The sequence below is a fragment of the Marmota monax genome, unplaced genomic scaffold (assembly GCF_021218885.2).
Source record: "Marmota monax isolate L192 unplaced genomic scaffold, Marmota_monax_Labrador192_F-V1.1 WCK01_AAM20220418_F8-fsc00008, whole genome shotgun sequence".
In the NCBI taxonomy this organism is placed as follows: Eukaryota; Metazoa; Chordata; class Mammalia; order Rodentia; family Sciuridae; genus Marmota; species Marmota monax.
The window spans coordinates 29,022,462-29,040,908 of record NW_026694432.1 but is presented as its reverse complement, the minus strand read 5'-3'; the positions used below and the strand labels follow the sequence as shown (position 1 = coordinate 29,040,908).

Below are 18,447 nucleotides of genomic sequence, written 5' to 3'. Positions count from 1 at the left end.
AAGGCCACCCTGAGACCCAGGGCCACCCTGAGACCTGGCCACCCTGGGACCCAGGGCCACCCTGAGTCCCGGACCGAAGTTTCCCGGGGGTGGGGATTCGGATCCCTCCGCCAACCTCCGCAGGCGGCTCCTGGGGGGCAAATGTCCCTGTCGTTTCCCCAACGAAGACCGTCTCCTGTGGGGCAGGCTACACCCACAGCAGGCTTCCGAGTGGATCAGACCTGTTGGCCACCCAGATCCCCTGCCCGCTGGGAGGCCCGGATCCTGAGCCCCCGCCCGCCCCCTGCGAGGACAGCCTGCCCAAGGAGGCCAGCTGAGGACGGCCCCATGGCCCCAGGAGCACTGGCCGTTGGTCCAGCTCCAACCTCAGGGTCCTGCGGTTTCCCTTCCCAGGAGGGTGGCTGGACACCCCCAACCCCGGGCAAGGTGGCTGGAGGGCAGCAGGCATTCTTATGGGCCCCAGTTCCCAGGTGTCCAGGGGACCATGTGGGCAGCCCCAAGGGAAAAGGACACACACTGAGGGGCCCTGAAACCTGGCCTTAGACATCACAGAATAAATGGCCATGGAGGACCCCTCATACCCCCGAGACCTGAGCTCTGGAGCCAGCCTTCCTGGGCACAAATGGCCCCTTGCCTGCCGCCTACTAGCTGTGTGACCTCAGGCACACACGTAACCTCTCTGGGCCTCAGTTTCCTTATCTGACAAGTGGAGGGACAGTTACCCTCTGTAGGGTGGTCCTGAGGCTGGTGGCAGGTGAGCATGATGAGCACTTGGTGGGGTCTGACGGGTGTCCTGACTTACGGGCTGTCATTCTTTCACCCTCTGTGCATTTAGCGTTGTCCTCGGGAGACTTCAGCCCCCTGTGATCCTGCTGCCTCTCAGGGTGGAGGCCACCTCCAGGGTGAGGCTAAGGGGCCAGGTGAGGTGACACTAGGGAGCTGCTCCCTGGATCCTCAGTGACCCGCTGTGAGGCTGCAGCTGGGAAGCGGGAGCAGAGGGGCCGTGGGACGGGGACAGCTTCTTCTGCACCACCCTGCGCTGGCCTCCCTTCCGGCTGCGTCCTCACCTCCTGAGCCTCCCCAGCAGAAGGGACCTTACTGGGCAGCTGTTACTCCTGCAGACAGAATGCTGTCCAGGAAGCTTCCAGAAGAGCCCAAGCAGGGAGACTCTGCCGACTAGAGGAAGCATCAGGGTGTCCTTGGGACCAGTGCTCAGGCCACGGGATCTGCTAGGGACCCCCATCTTTCTCGTGGACCGTGGGTTGTCTCGTCTGTCAAGCCCAGGTCACAGCTGAGACACGGAGGCCAAGAGGGGACAGCTTGCTGGGTCAGAGCCAGGCCTGGAGCTAGGATGGGGACCTGGTCTTCTTAGTGCTAGCAGACAGAAGGTCATTGCTTTAAGAGGGAATCCTCCAGTGGGTGGTGGTCAAACTGTGCCCCATGGGACCCCAAAGGGTTCCAAGGAACGCCTCAGACTCCTGAGATCCACAGCTGATCCCCAACCAGAAGGAACTTCTGGACAGGCCACAGATGTCCTCTCACCATCTGCCGCTGGCCCAGAAGCCTGCCTCCAGGGCTGGTGCCCCCATGCTCCATGGCAAAGCCCAGGCCTCCGTGCTGACCCTGCCTCTGTCACCTCCCCTGAGAAAGGACTGGCCTTCCTGTCCCTGGGAAAATGAGCAGAGCACCTCCAGCTCACCTGCTGTGAACCCCACACTCCTCTGCCTTGGGCAGGGCAGCTGCCTCTGGGTGAAGTCCTGTCCAGATCCAGCCGCAGCCCAGCCCGGCCCGGCCGCCTCCCTGTGCAGTTGACTCTCCAGCGCTCGGCCCCCACTTCATTTTACTAAAACACCTCTTGCTCCAACTGCCAGAGGGCATGCGAGTCACGTGAGAGCGGGAATGTTCTGGAATGTTCACCTGTTTCATCCCCAGCTGCGCCAGAGCCTAGAACGGTGCCTGGTGTGTCATAGGCCGTCAGTGAGAGTTCTTTTCTCTTTCTCCACCCCCCCCCCCCCAGCCGCGGTGCTGCGGGTGAGCCCAGGGCCCAGCCAGCTTTCTTGGATGCTGAACAAGATAAACCTAAACCCTGCACCCAATAATCATGGAGGGATGACTTCTTAAAGGCTTTGGGGACAATGGCTCTCCAATGTAGCCCAGTGTCACTGTGATACTGGGATCAATGAAAACAGTTCCTTCCTCCCAATTTGCAGATGAGCTGCTAAAGGCCTGTGGTCCCCCGCTGTGGCTTCAGGCAAGCCGCTTTCCCTCTCGGGATACAGGTCTACAAAATGGACACTGGACTAACTCCAATGTACCCAGGTGCCACCAGGAAGGGAGGGGACACCTCCTCCAGGGCCCAGGAAACCTCTCAGGCACTTTCCAGCAGAAGCTGGAAAGAAGAGAGTTTGCTGCTGGCAGGGGGCTTCGCATCTCCTGCAGCAGGAAGTCCTCTCTCTTACCCGCTTCTCAACTCCCATGTCAGCAGCCACAGCCAGGTCAGGGGCCAGTACAGGGTGGAGGACACCCACTTGTCCCCTTTCCCCTTATCTCAAAGCGCTCTCCTCCCTCTCTCTCTTCCTCTCCCTCCTCCTCCCCCCTTTCTCAGCACTGAGATGGAAGCAGGTTTGGGCCTTGCTCCCACCACTGAGCTACCCTCCAGACCCCCTGGAGTGTTTTCAAATAGTGTCCCCCAAGCTCAGTGCCCGGCAGAAGTGAGCACTCCTGGGTCCCAAAAGACAAGTGCAAAAATATTCATGGTTGCTTTATTTACCATAAATTTGAGCTGCACCAAACTCAAACCAGCCCTGAAGTCTGTCAGTAGGAGAATGAAAACACGAATTATGGCAGGTTCAATGAACACTAGGCTTTTACATACCACAGTAAAGAGGAATGAAGCCCTGCTACAAGCAGCACCGGGGCGACTCTCCCAGATCAATGTGGAATGAAAGAAGTTAAGACACCCAGGAGTACTGGCTGAGTGATTCTGTTTATTTGAAGTTCAAAAACAGGCATAACTAATGTATGCTAATGAAAGAGCTGAGGTCACTGTTGGAGCAGGGCACCCGGAACCTTCCTTAGGTCCTGGGAATGATCTAGATTCGTATCTGGGTGGTGCAATATAAATCATTACTCAATTTTAAAAAATAAATAAATAAAAAATAAGTTGTAGGTCCGGAACTAGAGGAGTATTCCGGACAAGGACCCTCAGCCTCCCATCCTCCCAGGATTTCCAGGGGGTTGGGTGGCAGTCCCCATGTCCCCAGCAGTACACAAGGTCATGAATTCAGCTCCTCGAGCATCACTCCCCCCTCTGAGCAGCTGGGCCCAGCAGTCAGGAAGGCACAGGCCAGTGCTGCCTTAGCCCAGGCTGCCTGCTGCCGTGCCTCCCGTGTCATCCCATCTCCTCCAGCCCCTTCCTAAGGGCCAGATCCTCTACGGGGTCCCTCCCTCCACCCTGTGCCTGCCTCCCCACAGGCTGCCATCACCCCAGCCTGGCTTTGCAGCTCTCTGGGGGAACCCCATGGAGCCCCACAGCTGGTCCTCCAGCGCCTGCCAAGACCCTGGAGTGCTGGACTCACTCCAGGACTGTGTCCTTGGCGTCCAAATCCTAGGTCTGCTGAGGCCAGCTGCCGGCTGGAGAGCAGCGCCCCACCCCCACCCCCACCCAAAACACTTTCATTCACTTTGGGAGTTTTGCTCTGAGGAAGGCAGTGACCGCTGCTGTTCCCACGGCCAGGGCTCACTCTGCATTTCACACTCACGGACTTGACCCAGACCCTTGCCAACCCCATCCTACAGATGAGAAGACCGAGGCTCCAAAAGGTTAAACAGCTCACCCAAGAAGCAGGGCTCAGGAACCAGCCAAACCAGAACTGGAATCCGGGCAGCCCGGCTGCAGGGCTGTAGGCCCAAGCCCCAGGCGGCGGCTGGAACTCGCACAACTCTAAATACAGCCCCGACGGGAGCGCCGTCTACAGTAGCTAAACGGCAACTTAAAGTCAAAGAAACGTTGGGTTACCAGTCTGAAAACACCAATCCCAAGTGTCACAAAATTTGAACTTTGGAGGGAAAGAAAAAAAAAAAACAAAACTTCCCCCTTTCTGATCAAACAGGAATCCAGGAAGTAGCTCAGTGATGTCCCCAAACCAGGCTCAGAGGTCATGGGCCTCTACCCACCCACCCCTGAGAAAACCCAAAGGCGTTGGGGGGTCGGTCTCTTCCCCTCCGGTTCCCAGCTCTGCTGACCGCACCAGGCTACCCGGCCTCAGGAGGACCCCCCCACTCCCCCCACGGCTCATCGGGGGCTCCTGCCCACCGAAGGGGAGAAGGCATGGCTTCTGCCCAAGTGCTAGGGCCAACAGCTGCCAGGGAGCCCGGGGGCGAAGGAGCCCGGAGCCGCCAGCAGGGCCTTGTGACGGGAGCCAGCGACGGGCGAGGCTCTGCAGCGAGCCCGGCAGAAACCCTGCGCGCCCTCGAGGCTCCGGCGAGGCTGCTGGCTTCCAAACTGACAGCAGCCAGAGGCTCCGGCTCTAACTCGATTTGCGGGCCTGGCTCGGCCGCCCGTGCCCCTGCCCGCCCCCGGGGCGCCGACCTGCGCGCCTGCCTGGGCTCGCGCGCCGGGTTACAGGGGCCCCGCCAGCGACCGGGCATCTCGCTGTCAGTCACCGGCCTCTGCGCCATTCAGCCAATCAGATACCTTCGGAGGCGGGCTTTAGGAAAAGCCCAACCAATAGCCTTTCAGGGTCGCCCGGATTCCGGCTGGCAGCGGCCCGGGAGACCACCAGCTCCAGAAGCAGGAGGCGGCCGGGAGCCGAGCGGAGGAGAAGGTGGACTCTGAGTTCGAGTCCCAGCTCTGCGTTCACTGGCTGCTGTCTCTGTGCAATCCCTGCGTGTCCCCGAGCCTCGCTCGCCCTCCGGCTGCAGGGAGGGTGCGTGCGCTGTGCCCTGCGCGGTGCCCGGCGCGGGGAGGGACGGCACGGGGTACTTTGGAATTACGTGGTGCGTTTTCATTGCCAGTTTTTCTTATCGCGCCAAGATCGTCTCCACCCCTGAAAATCCAGCCGTTAGCTTATGGCCACCAGGAAGGGTGAACAGCAGAAAAGGGGGGCCTAAGAGCCCGGGCTTTTGATTTTCAAAAGTTCAGGAGTTGAGGGGAAACCGAGTGCGTAGAGACTTGGTGCTGGCGGGAAAGTGGGGGCGACCTAGATGCCCCGTTAGCCAGGTTTCCCGCCTCTGCAGGGCAGATGGAAGTTCCCAGAGGACGACCAGGGAGCGTCTGAAAGCCAGGGAGGAAAGCCATGTGAGCCCAGGGAGACCCGAAGGGACAGCGAGAGCCTGTGCCCAGGCAGCCCATAAAGCTGCTCTGCACCCGTGCAAGGGGCAGGAGGGCAAAGGATTCTCAGAGACTGAAGTCGGAAAGTGAAGGTCACCAGGTCAAGAGTCTGCGTGGATGAACTCTAGAGAGGGCAAAGGGCAAAGGGGACGGAAGGGAAAGGAGGGGCATGGGGGTAGGAAAGACCGTGGAAGGAGATGGACACCATTACTCTAAGTCCACGTATGAAGACACGAATGGGGTGACCGCACGTTGTGTACAACCAGAGAAATGAAAAATTGTGCTCCATGTGTGTATTATGAATTGTAGTGCATTCCGTGTCAGTACAACAAATTAGAATTTTTAAAAATGAAAAAAAAAAAAAAAGCCTGCATGGCTAGACAGGTTGTGCAAATCCTGCTAAGGTGACTGTAGGAAATTGTGGGGACTGGTGAGCACACGAAGGTATGCCCTGTCTAAAGGGACAGTCACCATGCCTCTGGGTCCAGGGATTACTACCACTTTCGCACTCAGAGTGACTGGCCCCAGATACCCAGCTTGTTAGGGGAAATGCCCATTTTCAATACTGGAAACTCATTATTAAAATACTGCGAGGCAAATAAAACCTATTGGATGGCATCTGAATCAGAGAATGCCAGGTGGGACCTGTTGGATACCCCCAAGACCCCCCACAGTGCCTGAACACTCAGATAGTCTGGACCCTATTTATACTATGCTTTCCCTGTATATACAGAACTATGGTAAAGTTTAATTTTTAGGCACACTAAGAGACTAACCACAGTAACTAATAATAAAATAGAACAATTATAATAAAAGGTCTGTGAATATGGTCTTCCTCAAGATACTGTGCGGTACTCATTCTTCTTGGGATGAAGTGAGATGATCTGATGCCTGAGTGATGAGATGAAGTGAGGTGGAAGGTGAAGTAGTGTTAGGACCATTGGCCTTGGGTGATCCTGCATCATCAAGCCACAACAATGTCAGGCAGGTAGCATATATAGCATGGATACACTGCAAAGGCAGGTAGCATATACCACATGGATACACCGTGAAGGAATGGTTCATGTCCTGTGGGACAGTGCTAAATCACCCTACTCAGAATGGTGTGCAATTAAAACATGAATTGCTTATTTCTGGAATTTTCCATGTAATATTTTCAGACCTAAGATAACTGAAACTGTGGAAAGTGAAACAACAGACCAGGGATTTACTCTATCATATAGATTAAAACCTTTATTTTTAAAATAATTATAGCTTCATAGGAAATTGCAAAAAAAAAATACGAGATCTTATTCTGCCCTTCTTCCAGCCTCCCCCAAAGGTAACGTCTTGTAGCTACAGTACACAGGCACAGCCAGGATGTTTACATGGATGCAATCAGCATAGCTAATTTAGTTTTTAAGTTCCACGTGTATTATTTTGTGTGTGTGTGTGTGTGTATGTGCATGCACATGCACGTGTGTCTTCTACGCAGAAATGTGCACAGAGACATAAACAGAGTGAGTAGCTCAATGGTAGAGCACTTGCTTAGCATGTTCAAGGCTGGGGCAGGGGGCAGGCACCTGCTAAGGAGACCATGTTTCCATCTCCCAGGTGATAGTGTGCCTGTGGGGTCTCCTGGAAGCCCTCCCTGTGCCCACCTTCTTTCTCCTCTCTTGGCTTCTTTTGCTCTCCTCTTGGACCCGTGGGAGACACAGCCTTGGCACACCTCAGGGAGGATGTCACCCTCCTCCAATCACTCCATGGGGCCAGCCCTCCTGCCCTGCCCCTGGGCCATGCTGGGTAAGGCTTGGGGCAACCCCTGAGCTGGCCCCAGTCCACACTCCCCCATGAGGCCGCTCAGAGATACTTCTTGGGCCCCCACCCAGTTTTCCGAAGACCCACCTCATGGGAACTCGGCCATTCTCCTCTGCTCCTCGCCTGGACGCCCAGCCCCGGACGCTTGACCTCCTCTCGGTCATGACAAATGGCTCTTGGGTCTAGCTTCTGTCTTCAGATCTTCTGGTGGTGACGTCGCCTCTGGGCCTGCAGGCTCGGGGCTCCCACTTTAGCAACTTTAGCTCTTGCAACACCAGAGCCCTGGCACCTGAAACCCTGGGTGTTGTCTCTGCTTTTCTTCTGAGTCGGGCTTCTCCCCAGTAAGAGGAGTCACCATCTGGAAAAGCACAGGCAGGGGAAGAGTCCCGCCAACCACTGCAACCCAGCAGCCCGTGCAGAGAGCAGGGGCAACCAGAGCGTAGCAGGCGGGAGCACTGGTGTGTGTCCCCGAGTCCCTCTGGCCCGGTTCCTCTCCCATCCTCCAAGCCTGGATCAAGGAGCCCCACCCTAAGGGTGTTGCCAGCAGCCAACCCTGGAGAGCCCGGGAGAGAAGAGCAGGAGAGCACAGGCCCCAGGCACCCTGCAGCGGCCTCCGGAGCCCAGCGCTGGCCCCCAGGGGCTCCTGGGATAGACTTAGCCCCGCTGTGCCCTCCACAACCCCATCTGTCAACTGGGGGGAACCTGGTAGCTTCATCCCTGGGACATGAGGGTGCCTAGAGGTGCCCACCCTTGCAAAGGGTGCAGAACAGTGCCGGCCCCTGGTCCGCGGGGCGTGAGTGCCGGCGCCTGGCATGGTTGGCATTTACTATCTGGGAGGCCGGGGGTTCCTTGGAATCCAAGCCGCGCAGGACCCTGGCGTCGGCTGCTGGTGATTTCAGTGCCGTCACCGACCCGCCAGGGTCAGGGCAGCTGCGTGTGGCCTCTGGCTCTGCTCCTCCGCTGCTGGTCCACACTTCAGGGGTCCCCCTCGGGCCCTTCTGCTGCGAGACACAGGACACTCATCAGACTAGCTCCAGCCCAAGAGGAAACTCGCGGGAAAACAGGAACGCGCTCGCACTGGACCTGGAGGGACCCGCAGCCCCGTGGCTCCTCCTCCCGGGCTTCGGCCTGGCGTGTGCCCGCCCAGCAAGCCGGCCTTCCCGACCTCCACGGGCCTTCCCGACCTCCACGGGGCTGCTGGGGGGGCGCTCCTCCTCCTGACAGCCTGCGTGGTGAGGGGTGGCGCCCGCCCTGACCCCGGTGAACCCTGAGTCCACAGCACTCCGAGGGACCTGATGGTGATGGGCAGAGACCTGGAAGGGTTTCCTGGGCCACCCGGGTGTGACAGGGCCTGGGCCCCGGGGGGAAGCTGAGCGGCAAGCCAGCGCGTCAGAACAGCCCACCGGTGACCAGTCCTCGCGTGTCCTCCTCCAGGAGGCTGGACCTGAGGCTGGGACAAAGGGGCTCGGACCCGTGCTGCCCCTCGCTGACTTCAGGACATGGAGAAGGGACAGGGTCAGGGTGAAGAGAGGAGGCTGGGAGGTCACTTGCAGAGGCTGGGACATGGGAGATGCGGTGGGGGGACCAAGGATCGGGGTCCTCTGTGCTCAGGGCTCTCAGGAACCTGGGTCCTGACGCTCCGGACCCCGCGAGCTCCATCCCGGGCCTCTGGTGCGTCCTCACTGGCCCCGTGACTGGGGGGCTCCGGCTGAGACGTGTTCATGGAATTAAAATGTTTCAGGAAACGGAGAAAAAACTGCTTCCTTTACACTAAGGGCTCCCCTCTCCATCCTGCTCTGCGTCAGGGAGCACGATTTCTTGGCCACACAGATCTGATTCAACCTTCAGAGAGGCTGGGCCAGCGTGTCACCTGCGCCACCTGCACGCCAGCCCCGTCCCTCCCCAGTGAGTACCGTAGACCCTTCCAGCGGGGCCAGGCTGTGAGTGCACCTGCGGGATCACTGCCGACTTGGGCACCAGTCACCGCAGGGACAGCCTTGCTCACCTCCCCTGGGCTGAGAACTGAGTCCCCTTCGGGAGTAAGTGGGACAGTGGGGGGTGGGGCTGCAAGGGACAGGAGTTACGGGGGCAGCGACCACAAGCAAGGAGCAGAACAGCAAAAGGGTGTGCTCCTGGCAGATGTGCTCCTCCCAGCCAACTTCAAAAAAAATAGTAATTCAACGTGTTTTTATTGAAAAAAAAATCATACCCCCCAACACACATGAACGCACCTTTTCTCTACTTCAAAGGGCAATTTCTGGTTTGATTCTTCCCATTGCACTTTCTATGCATAATCCAATTCATATGTGTCCACATCCTTTCAAAATGTCATTTATGTAGCATCATAATGTTTCACCTCTTGCTTTCTCAGTTAATGACTCTTCTTGGACACCATTCTTCCATGTCAGATGGCTTCACCTTTTTCATGACTGTGTAGCATTCTGGCACTGGCTCAAACCATAATTTACCTAGCATATTTTCTAGTGGTGGGCACCAAGGTGGGTGGTGATGCTTGACCATTACCCATAGGAAATGCCCTTAAGCCCATACGTCCTTTAGGACATGAATGGCTTATTCGACACGACAATGTATTCTCATCAGTAGACTTGCTGGCCTCATTCCTGCCAGCATGCCTGAAAAATCAGTGGCATGACTGGATTTAATCACCGACCAGGCACAATTTAATTCTTTAAAAGTGACTTGTCCACTCAGCCAGAGTGAATAAAAATGCATGCCAGAACAGCGGTCAATCCTCTTAGAATCCTCGATTTCAGAACTGGCAGATGCGTGCTCCAAATGACCCAAGTTCAGACAACGCCAGCCCACTCACAAGGCGCTTCCTGCCTTCATCTGGTCCCCATGTTGATCCTGCAAAGTGTGTATATTTAACATCACCATTCTCACAGGTGAGGAAACTGAGGCTCAGAGAGGACAAGATATCTTCCCAAGATCACACAGCTCCCAAATAGCAAAGGGTTCAGATTCCAAAGACAGATCTGGTAAAATCTTACTTTCTCTCTAAATACATGGTACCAGCTATATCACATGACTCTTAAGATCTTTAGAGTGGATAGTCAACTGGCAGGCAAGTGAAATAAACATTTGCCTAGGTGGCTGAGTTCCTGTGGCCACTGCAAGAAATCATCACAAACTTCATGGCTTAGAGCAACACAGATTTACCACCATAGGTCACTGGAGGTCAGCCGCCAGTGTTGGGTCTCCCTAGGCTAACAGCAAGGGCCGCTCCTTCCTGGTGCTCCAGCAGAGGATCCTTTCGTACCTTGTCCAGCTCCTGCAGCTGCCCACATTCCTTGGCTGATGGCCCCTGTCCAGCAATGCCGTCACTTGGACTTCTACTCCCTAGTCTCTGACTGAGCCTCCTGCCCCCTTACAAGAGCCCCCGTGACTACACTGGACCCACCAGCATCGTTCAGGATAACCCTGTCTCGAGATTCTTAGCTTGAGTCCAAGTCCCTCTTGCCATGTAAGGTAACGGATTCTGGGGGTCGCGATGTTGACCTCGGTGGGCAGCTATCCCTCTGCCTGCGACACGTGGATTCCTGCCACAGTGATTTAGAGCAGGGGTCCTGTGGAGGGAGGTGCCTGGCTCTGATTTTGACTGCTAGGCCTCAGTAACAGGGACTGCCTTCCTCCCTGTGCCCGTTATAACAGGTAATAGACACCCCACCCTTTGAGAGTCTCGTCTTTGGATCTTCTCTCCAAGGACACGTCTCAGGCCCCTGTCAGTGGTTACTTAGGGGAATCAGTTGGCAGGTAGAACCTGGGAACTATTTAGAGAAACTAACCAAGTGAGGGTTTAGAGAAACCAACCTGAGGTCCCTCCAGAGGAGCATGGTAAGGAGCCACCAGCTTCTTCCGCCAGCTTCTCAGTTTTGCCTGCGGGTCAACTTTGTGAAATTCTCCAGCCTCTGCTCAGACCAGCCAGGGTGAGGCTGCTGGAAGGAACACTGGAAGATGATTTTCTGATAGGCAGGATCTGCCTGGTTGGGTCTGCAGCAGAGCGGGGCGGGCCTGGGAGTGGATCCTGGGGTGGAAAAGTACCAACTCTCTTTGCTTTCAGGTTAGTCAGTCTCAGAGAGTGAAATGAAAACCCGAATCCTGATCTTATCTGAGAGCCTAGAGACTGTTCCTGCCCCTCTTTTGGAACCTGGGAAAGTCCCCAAATTCATTGTCTGAAAGTTGGGATGAATACACAGAGCTCTGGATGAGAGAGCGTTATTACAGGCAGCGGCTTACATAAAGGGTTCTCACTTGCAAAAAGATGTTTTTATTTGGGGTTTTGATTCATCTAACAAATATTTATCAAGCACTTTCAGGGGGCCAGGGAAGGGGAAGGGGAAGCTCTCAGCAGGAAGCACATGCCCAGGATGAATTGTCCTGTAGCAAGCAGGGCACAGGCTCTGGAGTGGACCCACTTGAATCTAGATCCTATAGTCCCCCGCTGTGTGACATTGAAAAATGATTCAGCTTTCTCTTCTGGAAAGTGGACATAAGCAGTAACCACTTCCCCGATTGTTACCAGGATGAAAGGAGATGGTTCAAGGGAAGCCCGTGGCCAGCCCATGCCTGGTTCACAGTAAGGCTTTGGTTGTTTCCCCAAATGCTTTTTTGCTCCCCAAATTTGTCTTTTTATGGACACCAGGGTCCTACTGAACTGTTACTGATCAAGAAGCAACAATGTAGGGGGAGCACTTGTTACAACTCTTTAGGTAAGTGCAAGTGGACGCTCTGTGCCCAGGAACTCCTGGACACCTTGAGTGTCCACGGTGGGATCCGGCCTGGATGGCGATGGTGGAGGCTGACTGGCTGGCTGCCGGCGCTGTGCGCTCCTCCTGGAGACAAGGATTCCCAGTAGGAGGCGCCTTGTCAGCCTCGGCTGGCTTCTCAGACACCCGCCAGCTGGCTCTGGGCTTCTCAGGGTTTGAACTTCAAAGAGTTGGACGTTCACCCGAGGAGGGGACCCTGGCCCGACCTCTGCTGGAATTCAAAACAGCCGAAGATTGGGAGGGGAGCCGGGCCAGCTCTTCCCTCGGCGTTTGGAATCCACGTTTCGGGCGGTCTGGCCGGGACCGGGACCCACCCACCCTAGTTCTGGCACCGCTTCCAGAGCCGACTTGCAGGCAGAGGGCGGGGTTGCAGCGCAGGTGAGAGGCTGCGCGCGGTGTTCGGGCTCACCTTCCTGGTTCCGTGCAGAGGCGGGCCACCCGTCCGTCACCCACGGGACGGGAGACAGCCGCCGGTGATTCGCTAGGAAAGTTCTCTGCAGACCTGGGCATGGGCCCCGGCAGGGGAGAGTCCCGGGCTCGGATGCAGGAACCCGAAATGGGCTCCACCCAGGCTGGGCTCGACGCGCGATACCGAGGGTGCCCGGGCCACCCAGGAGTGGGTGGGGAGCCCTACGGAAGGCGTGAGCTGACTCGCTTTTTAAAAACTCGCTTCCTCCTTCACTACCTCCGCCCTTCGCTCACCTCGCCAGACTTCGGCTGTGGCTGAACCCGCCGGCCCTGAACCCGCGGGCCCGAGGGTGGAGAGCCAGGCAGCGGCCTCCCGGAGAAGGAGGAGAGGTGAGTTTTCGGCCAGGTGAAGGCGCAGGGACACCGCCCCTGGTGGGGTGTGGGGGAGTGTCCCCAGATCCACGTAAACCCAGGCCATAAATGCCGCGGGCTCCGGGCCTCGAGACCCCCACCCACCCAGACCCGCCGCCCTTCCCAGGGAGAGGGGCGGTCCGGGCGCGCTTCCCTCCCTGCCTCCACCCGGTTTATTGACTCCGGCGGGGTCCGGGGGACGTGGGCGCAGCGCCGGCGCCCTGCACCCTCAGCTCGCGCCCCAGTCGAGAGAGCTGCTGCCCGCCCTCCGCGGCGAGGTCGCGGGCCCGGGTCTAGGGTGGCGCGGAGGCCGGGAGGGAGGGTCGGCTGGTGGGCGGCGCCTCTCGCGGCCGGAGGCCACTCGGAGCCGGCGCCGCCCTCCGCCGCCCGCGGTCCCTCCCTCCTGCTCTCCGCGCTCCCGGGCCGCGCTTCCTGCGTCCCCATCCCGGTCCCGGAGCCGGCGACGCTCCGTCTCCGCACTGCGCTCCCCCGATCGAGGCTCGCTAGAGTCCCCTGCCAGCGATCGCCGCGTCCCCGAGGAGGCAGCCCGGGCTGGGGGTGTCGCGGAGCCCCCCAGCCCCGGGCCGCAGGGCAGAGACCGAGCCGGAGCCGCAGCGGCCCGGGTGAGTCTGCGCCGCGGCGCCGGGAGGAGTGTCTGGGTTCGCGGTGGGGCCGAGGAGGGGAGCCCGAGGCTCCCGGGTGGTGCGCCCAGGCGCCCGAGAGTGTCCAGCGGGAGTCTGCCACCCGGCGGCCTCGCTGCCCAGCCCTCGGAAGCCGCGCCCCGCCAGCGACCGACACCCCCACCTCCCGCACCGCGCGGGCCGGCCGGCCACGGAGGGGGAAGGCGGCCAGCCTCGGGGGCCCCCTGTTGGCCAGGACCAGTGCCATCCTCCCGGAGGGTTTTGAACCCCGGGCCTCGGCAGAGGCACCTGCCACCCCTGATCCTGAGCAGAGCTTTGGTCCCTGAAAAGCAGCTTGGCGCCGTCCGCGTGGACCCTCCTCCCCGGCCCTCGTTTCTTTTTGGCTTTTTACAGTTTAAGATTCGTGCGCGCCTGTTTTACCCACTAGAAGTAAAGGGGTGAGAAACCGGCGGGAGCGGTGAGGTGGAACTCGGGTCCTGCCGTGTCTCGGCTTCTTTGTCTGTAAAGTGGGAATGACAGTGTCCCGGGGCGAGACGACGAGGCATTCTTGCGAGGTTCAAGCTGGGTTACTTTGGGGGAGCGCCGGATCCCCATCAGATCTCAAGTCGGCGCGCAGGACAGCGGCAGGGGCGCAGCAGGTCTGATTAATAGGATAGTCACTTGGAGGAAGGAATCTTTCCCACCAGGGTGGGTGTGGAAGGCCGGGAACCCGCAATTTTCCTCTGGGAGGCGCCGCGGGCTGCCCTGGGATGACACCTGTGTCCCGGGACCGGTCCTTCAGCTCCGTCTGGGGGTCTGGGCTCCCGGAATCCTCCGAAGCGGGGTGGGCGGGGCCATCGCAGGGCTGCAGGTGGAGGGACCGCCCTGGGGCAGGTTCTGGCTTTTGTTTTGAAGGGTTACTTGGAAGCTAGCTCCTGTAGTGAAAGGTCCACCTGAGAACAACTTCCACCCTTGGACTTGTCCCACCAGGATCCCGACTTGATGGAGCGGGGCCAAAAGGATCTGGGAAGGAGCCCATTTCCTTCCAAATATTTCCCTCCCTTTCTTACCAGATGTACCCCCATCCCCAAAACACACACACACACACACACACACACACACAAACGAGAGTGGGAGAAAAGGGCAATAGGAAGGCGAGGGGAGGAGACTGGCCATGAAGCTGTCTCTCATGGTGTCCTGGACGTGTGCAGCGTTGCTCAGGACTCGGGGAGGACTTGGGGAGCTCCCAGCCTAGTGAACGAGTCGGACAGTAATGGCCAGTGTCACCGAGGGTGGGTGCTACAGTCAGGCCACACCATTCCTGGCCATGACAGATGGTGGTCAGTCACTTCACCCCTCTGTGCCTCTGTTTCTTCTTTTGTGAAATGGGAATGGTGACCTCCCAGGGCAAAGTGGGGCATCTGTGCCGAGTACAGAGCAGGCTCTGGAGGACATTATGTTACCGGTCTTAAGAGAGAATGCTAGAAAGAAAATAACTGGGGAGGGAGGTCCTGCAAAGAAGAATATTAGATGAGTCCACAGGAAACTGGAGTCCACAGGGGACCTGGGAGGAAGGGTGTCTGGCAGGTGGAGCACCCGCAAGCAGACCTGTGCTGGGTGGGAGGACTCAGGTGGGGAGGGTGGGGAACCAGGAAGGGAGTGGGGACAAGGCTGGAATGGGCCCACTGGACCGGCAGGGCTCTCTTGGAACCATCCAGCAGATGTTACCTGAGCCCTTTCTGTGGGCAGGCACTAACTACCTTCTTTCTGGCTGGGGGCACAGCAGCGGTACAGTGCTTGCCTACCACACACAAGGCCCTGGGTTCAATCCCAGCACTGCAAAAAAAAAAAAAAAAAAGAAGAAGAAGAAGAAGAAGGCTAGAAGATAATTCTGGCTGCATGGAGAGATCACATCTCTAGGAGAGAAAAAGCCGGCTGCCGGTTGGTGGTGGGCAGTGGGGAGCCACACGGGAGGCCTGAACAGAGGCAGGGATTATTACATGTGGCCTTCACCTGGGATCACTGGTTCAGCATAAGATTTGGGGTCTCCCTGAGAGATCCAACCTCCAGCCTTCTCTTTTGCCAGAGAGAGGTGATGAGCGCAGGGCCCCAACCCTCCAGCTCTCCTGCCCTGGGGCTCCACGTGTCACAAGGCCCCGGGGGCTTCTCCATCTGGGAGGGATGGCAGAGCCAGGGGGTGTGTCTCACTGACTTTTGCCTGGGGCAGCTGCTTCCTTGGAGGCCCTGGTTTTACTAGTCACAGTTCTGGAAATGCTGTCTTGCTGGCAGAGAACCCCTCCGAAATCTTGGGCTGGAGGAGGCTGCAGAGCAAGACACTTGGGTCCTTGGCTTCTCTTGCCCCAGTTCTGGACCCAGGTGGGATTGGAGAGCGAGAAAGCATTGCCTCCCAAGGTGGCAGGAATGTTCCAGCAGCCCAGATGCCTCATGAGGATCTGCTTGGGCTGCTGGCTTTTGCTTTCACTTCTGTGGTCTCTGCCCTGAAGCTGGGGAGAGCCTTGCGATTGGAGCTGTGGATCTCCCTTTGCTCGCAGGTGACAGAGGACCCCAGAACACCTCAGGCGCGGGAGGCTTCGGGCTATCAGAGCTGCCAGTCTTATTTGACCAGTGAAACTCAGAGGGGGAGGGATTTCCCAAGGACAAGCAGGACAGCAGCCAAACTAGGACTGGACCCCGAGCCCCTTAGACCCCCTGGTGTCTGTGCCCGATCCCAGGTGGCCTGGCCACATTCAGGTCAAAGACTTGTTTTAGGCCCCTGGTGTGACAGTTTCTCAGCATCTCATCTTTCTGGAAGCTTCATAGAGTCCTGCTCCTCCGCAGCCCACACAGGAGGCCCAGGCTGGCCTGGCAGGGCCCTTTTCTCCCATCTCCTCGATGGAGCAGTTGGTGCCAAGGCCATCCCTCGGGGAGCTGGTGTTCCCTGGAGAAACAGCCTGCTTCTTGGTTTTCCTGCCAGCTGTCCTGCCCCGCCCAGAACAGCCACAAGACACTGGCCAGAGATCTCCTCTGAGGGTCTCTGCTAAGCTCTCCCTCTCCCCGCCACCCTCTGGGCTGATGCCCGGCTCCTCCCTCCCTCCCCTCAGCCCGGCTACCTCTCGGGGCAGGCTTGGCCCTCAGCTGGGCTTGTTTACTTGGGCCAAGCAGCCGAGCAGGCCTTGTTCTCTCCTGCCCTAGATCTGCCATTCACAGCATCCTCCAGCCTGAACGGCTCTGGTCAGCGTACTGGACCAGCAAGTCCATCCTCCTACACGTGGGGACACCGAGGCCTGAGGAAGGGAAGGGACTGTCTGAGGCCAGGGTCAGGAATAGACCCCAGGCTCCCCAATTCTGTCTTGGATGATTTGGAGGATGGCTTGGTTGGGGGGGGCGGTAAGAAGAAAAAGCAGAGCCTCCTCCCTGTCCTGGGGTCCCTTTCTCTCCACATTCTGCCGCAGTCTGTCTGGGCACACAATCACGAGCCACCACACAGCTTGTAGATTCAAACAGCAACTCTTTATTCCCGAACTCACACCAGCCGTCTACAATCACGTTCTGGGGAAATCCACGTTCTCTGCCCAAATCCACGTTCTCTGCCCAAATCCACTGGGCTTCTGTCTCCCAAAAAATACTGTCTGAATCCCGTGAGAACTCAAGGGGAACTCAGGCAGCAGGATACGCCCTATTCCCAGCAGGAATAATCTTAAAACTGGAACGCCCTAAACCCGATTATCCTAAACCAGGAACACCCTAAACCCGGATCCGCCCTGGTCCTTGAGCAAGGTCACCTACATGCAATGTCACTGCAAAATGTCCTATTTCCACGAGTCCTTCCACTAAGCAACATGGGGTACGCTGGCAAGGAAATTGTCATACCTACTTGGCTAATGGCTCCCAGCAACATTCCAAGTATTTTCAGGGCGTCCACATGATGTGTCAAAAGGCATGGGGTGCACCGTGGCAACTGGGATTTAGGTGCTCTGCTAAGCTGACTTTATACTGTGGCTCTGCAGGGAATGTTCTCTTCCCAGAGGACGGACGGACTATTCATTGTAAAAACCTGGAAGGAATGGCTGCAGATGCCAGCATCCTCTGGTGATCCTGCGGTGACCTGGGCAGGTGGTGTGTTAGTTCGATCACTCTGTCATTTCATCTTCCTGCTTTTCCATGTGTCACCCTAAGGGGTGTTAGCCCCAGGGGACAGTTTTTCCACACAGGTTCTAGCTGCCAGTTCTCTCCTTATTCTACCTGGTGGCCAACAGGTACTTGGGAGGCCAATCTTTACTGCTGGATCAGCTGCCTTGGCCAGAATTCTTTCTGCCAAGTGCATAAGAAATTTGTCACCCACCACTGTAGGACTTTGGGGGCCATTTTTCTGCATCACTGTGGGTGTTTGGGAAGGAGTGATATTTGCAAAATCTAAAGCACAAACAGATTCTCACTGAGGTTCTAGGAAGTGGAAGAAGTCAGCCATTTGGGCGGGATGGATGTGACCCAAAGATCACAGGGCTGCAGGGAACGAGCCAGGTGGCTTCTGAGTTTTAGCTGTATTCATTTTAAGCAGCCAGTGCTCACACCCCACCACCATCCCTGGTCCCAAATCCCCTGGGGCTAGGCATGGGGCAGTAGGTGCATGGAAAGCCTGTATTTGGCTCGTTCATCTAAGTCCTGCCTCTTGGGAGGTATTTCAATGGCATCAGTGTGCAGATAGTTAGTTTGTCTCCCGGACAGGGGAGGCAGGGAGGTCACCCCACCTCCGGGACAGGATCTCTTGGGGTGAGGTCACCCCCTCTAACAGGATCACAGCTTTGTTAGCACCAGACATCCTCCATACTGCTAGACGTCCTAACGATGATCTGGGATGTTTTCTAGGCTAACCTTGACAGACTGTGAGCAGCAGCTTATTAGTGGGTTTGACGGGCAGTGAAGTGGCTTCGCAGCTGTCTTTTAAAGGAGAAATGGAGAAAAATAGAAAATGATCATTTCCTGTCATTGTTACCGCTGTTTACTGGTGACGAGTCCTTGCTTCCCCGAATGCTGAAGTATAACACCAGAGAAGCACGAGACAAGGGAAGAGTGGAAAGTGGAAGCTTTATTA

General features: G+C 57.4%; 2 protein-coding genes across 4 annotated transcripts in view; one reads left to right on the top strand and one right to left on the bottom strand.

Moving 5' to 3' along the window:
* Nucleotides 1–9,299: 9,299 nt before the first annotated feature.
* On the bottom strand, nucleotides 9,300–14,185 carry LOC124110143 (uncharacterized). The gene is made up of 2 exons (XM_046469266.1): nucleotides 10,961–14,185; nucleotides 9,300–9,997 (listed from the first exon to the last, which is right to left on the bottom strand). Exon 1 carries the CDS (start codon nucleotides 13,621–13,623, stop codon nucleotides 12,598–12,600), a length of 1,026 nt encoding a protein of 341 aa, XP_046325222.1. The 5' UTR covers nucleotides 13,624–14,185; the 3' UTR covers nucleotides 9,300–9,997; nucleotides 10,961–12,597.
* The window catches only part of Tmem51 (transmembrane protein 51), a 47,831-nt gene continuing 41,654 nt past the window's right edge, over nucleotides 12,271–18,447 (top strand). The window contains exon 1 of one of the 3 annotated variants that reach the window (XM_046469269.2): nucleotides 12,271–12,294. The gene's annotated coding sequence lies outside the window, so the exon portion shown is untranslated. Of the gene's footprint in view, nucleotides 12,295–12,585; nucleotides 12,715–13,232; nucleotides 13,359–18,447 lie in introns of those variants that run through there. The other 2 variants (XM_046469267.2, XM_046469268.2) reach the window with 2 other exon arrangements.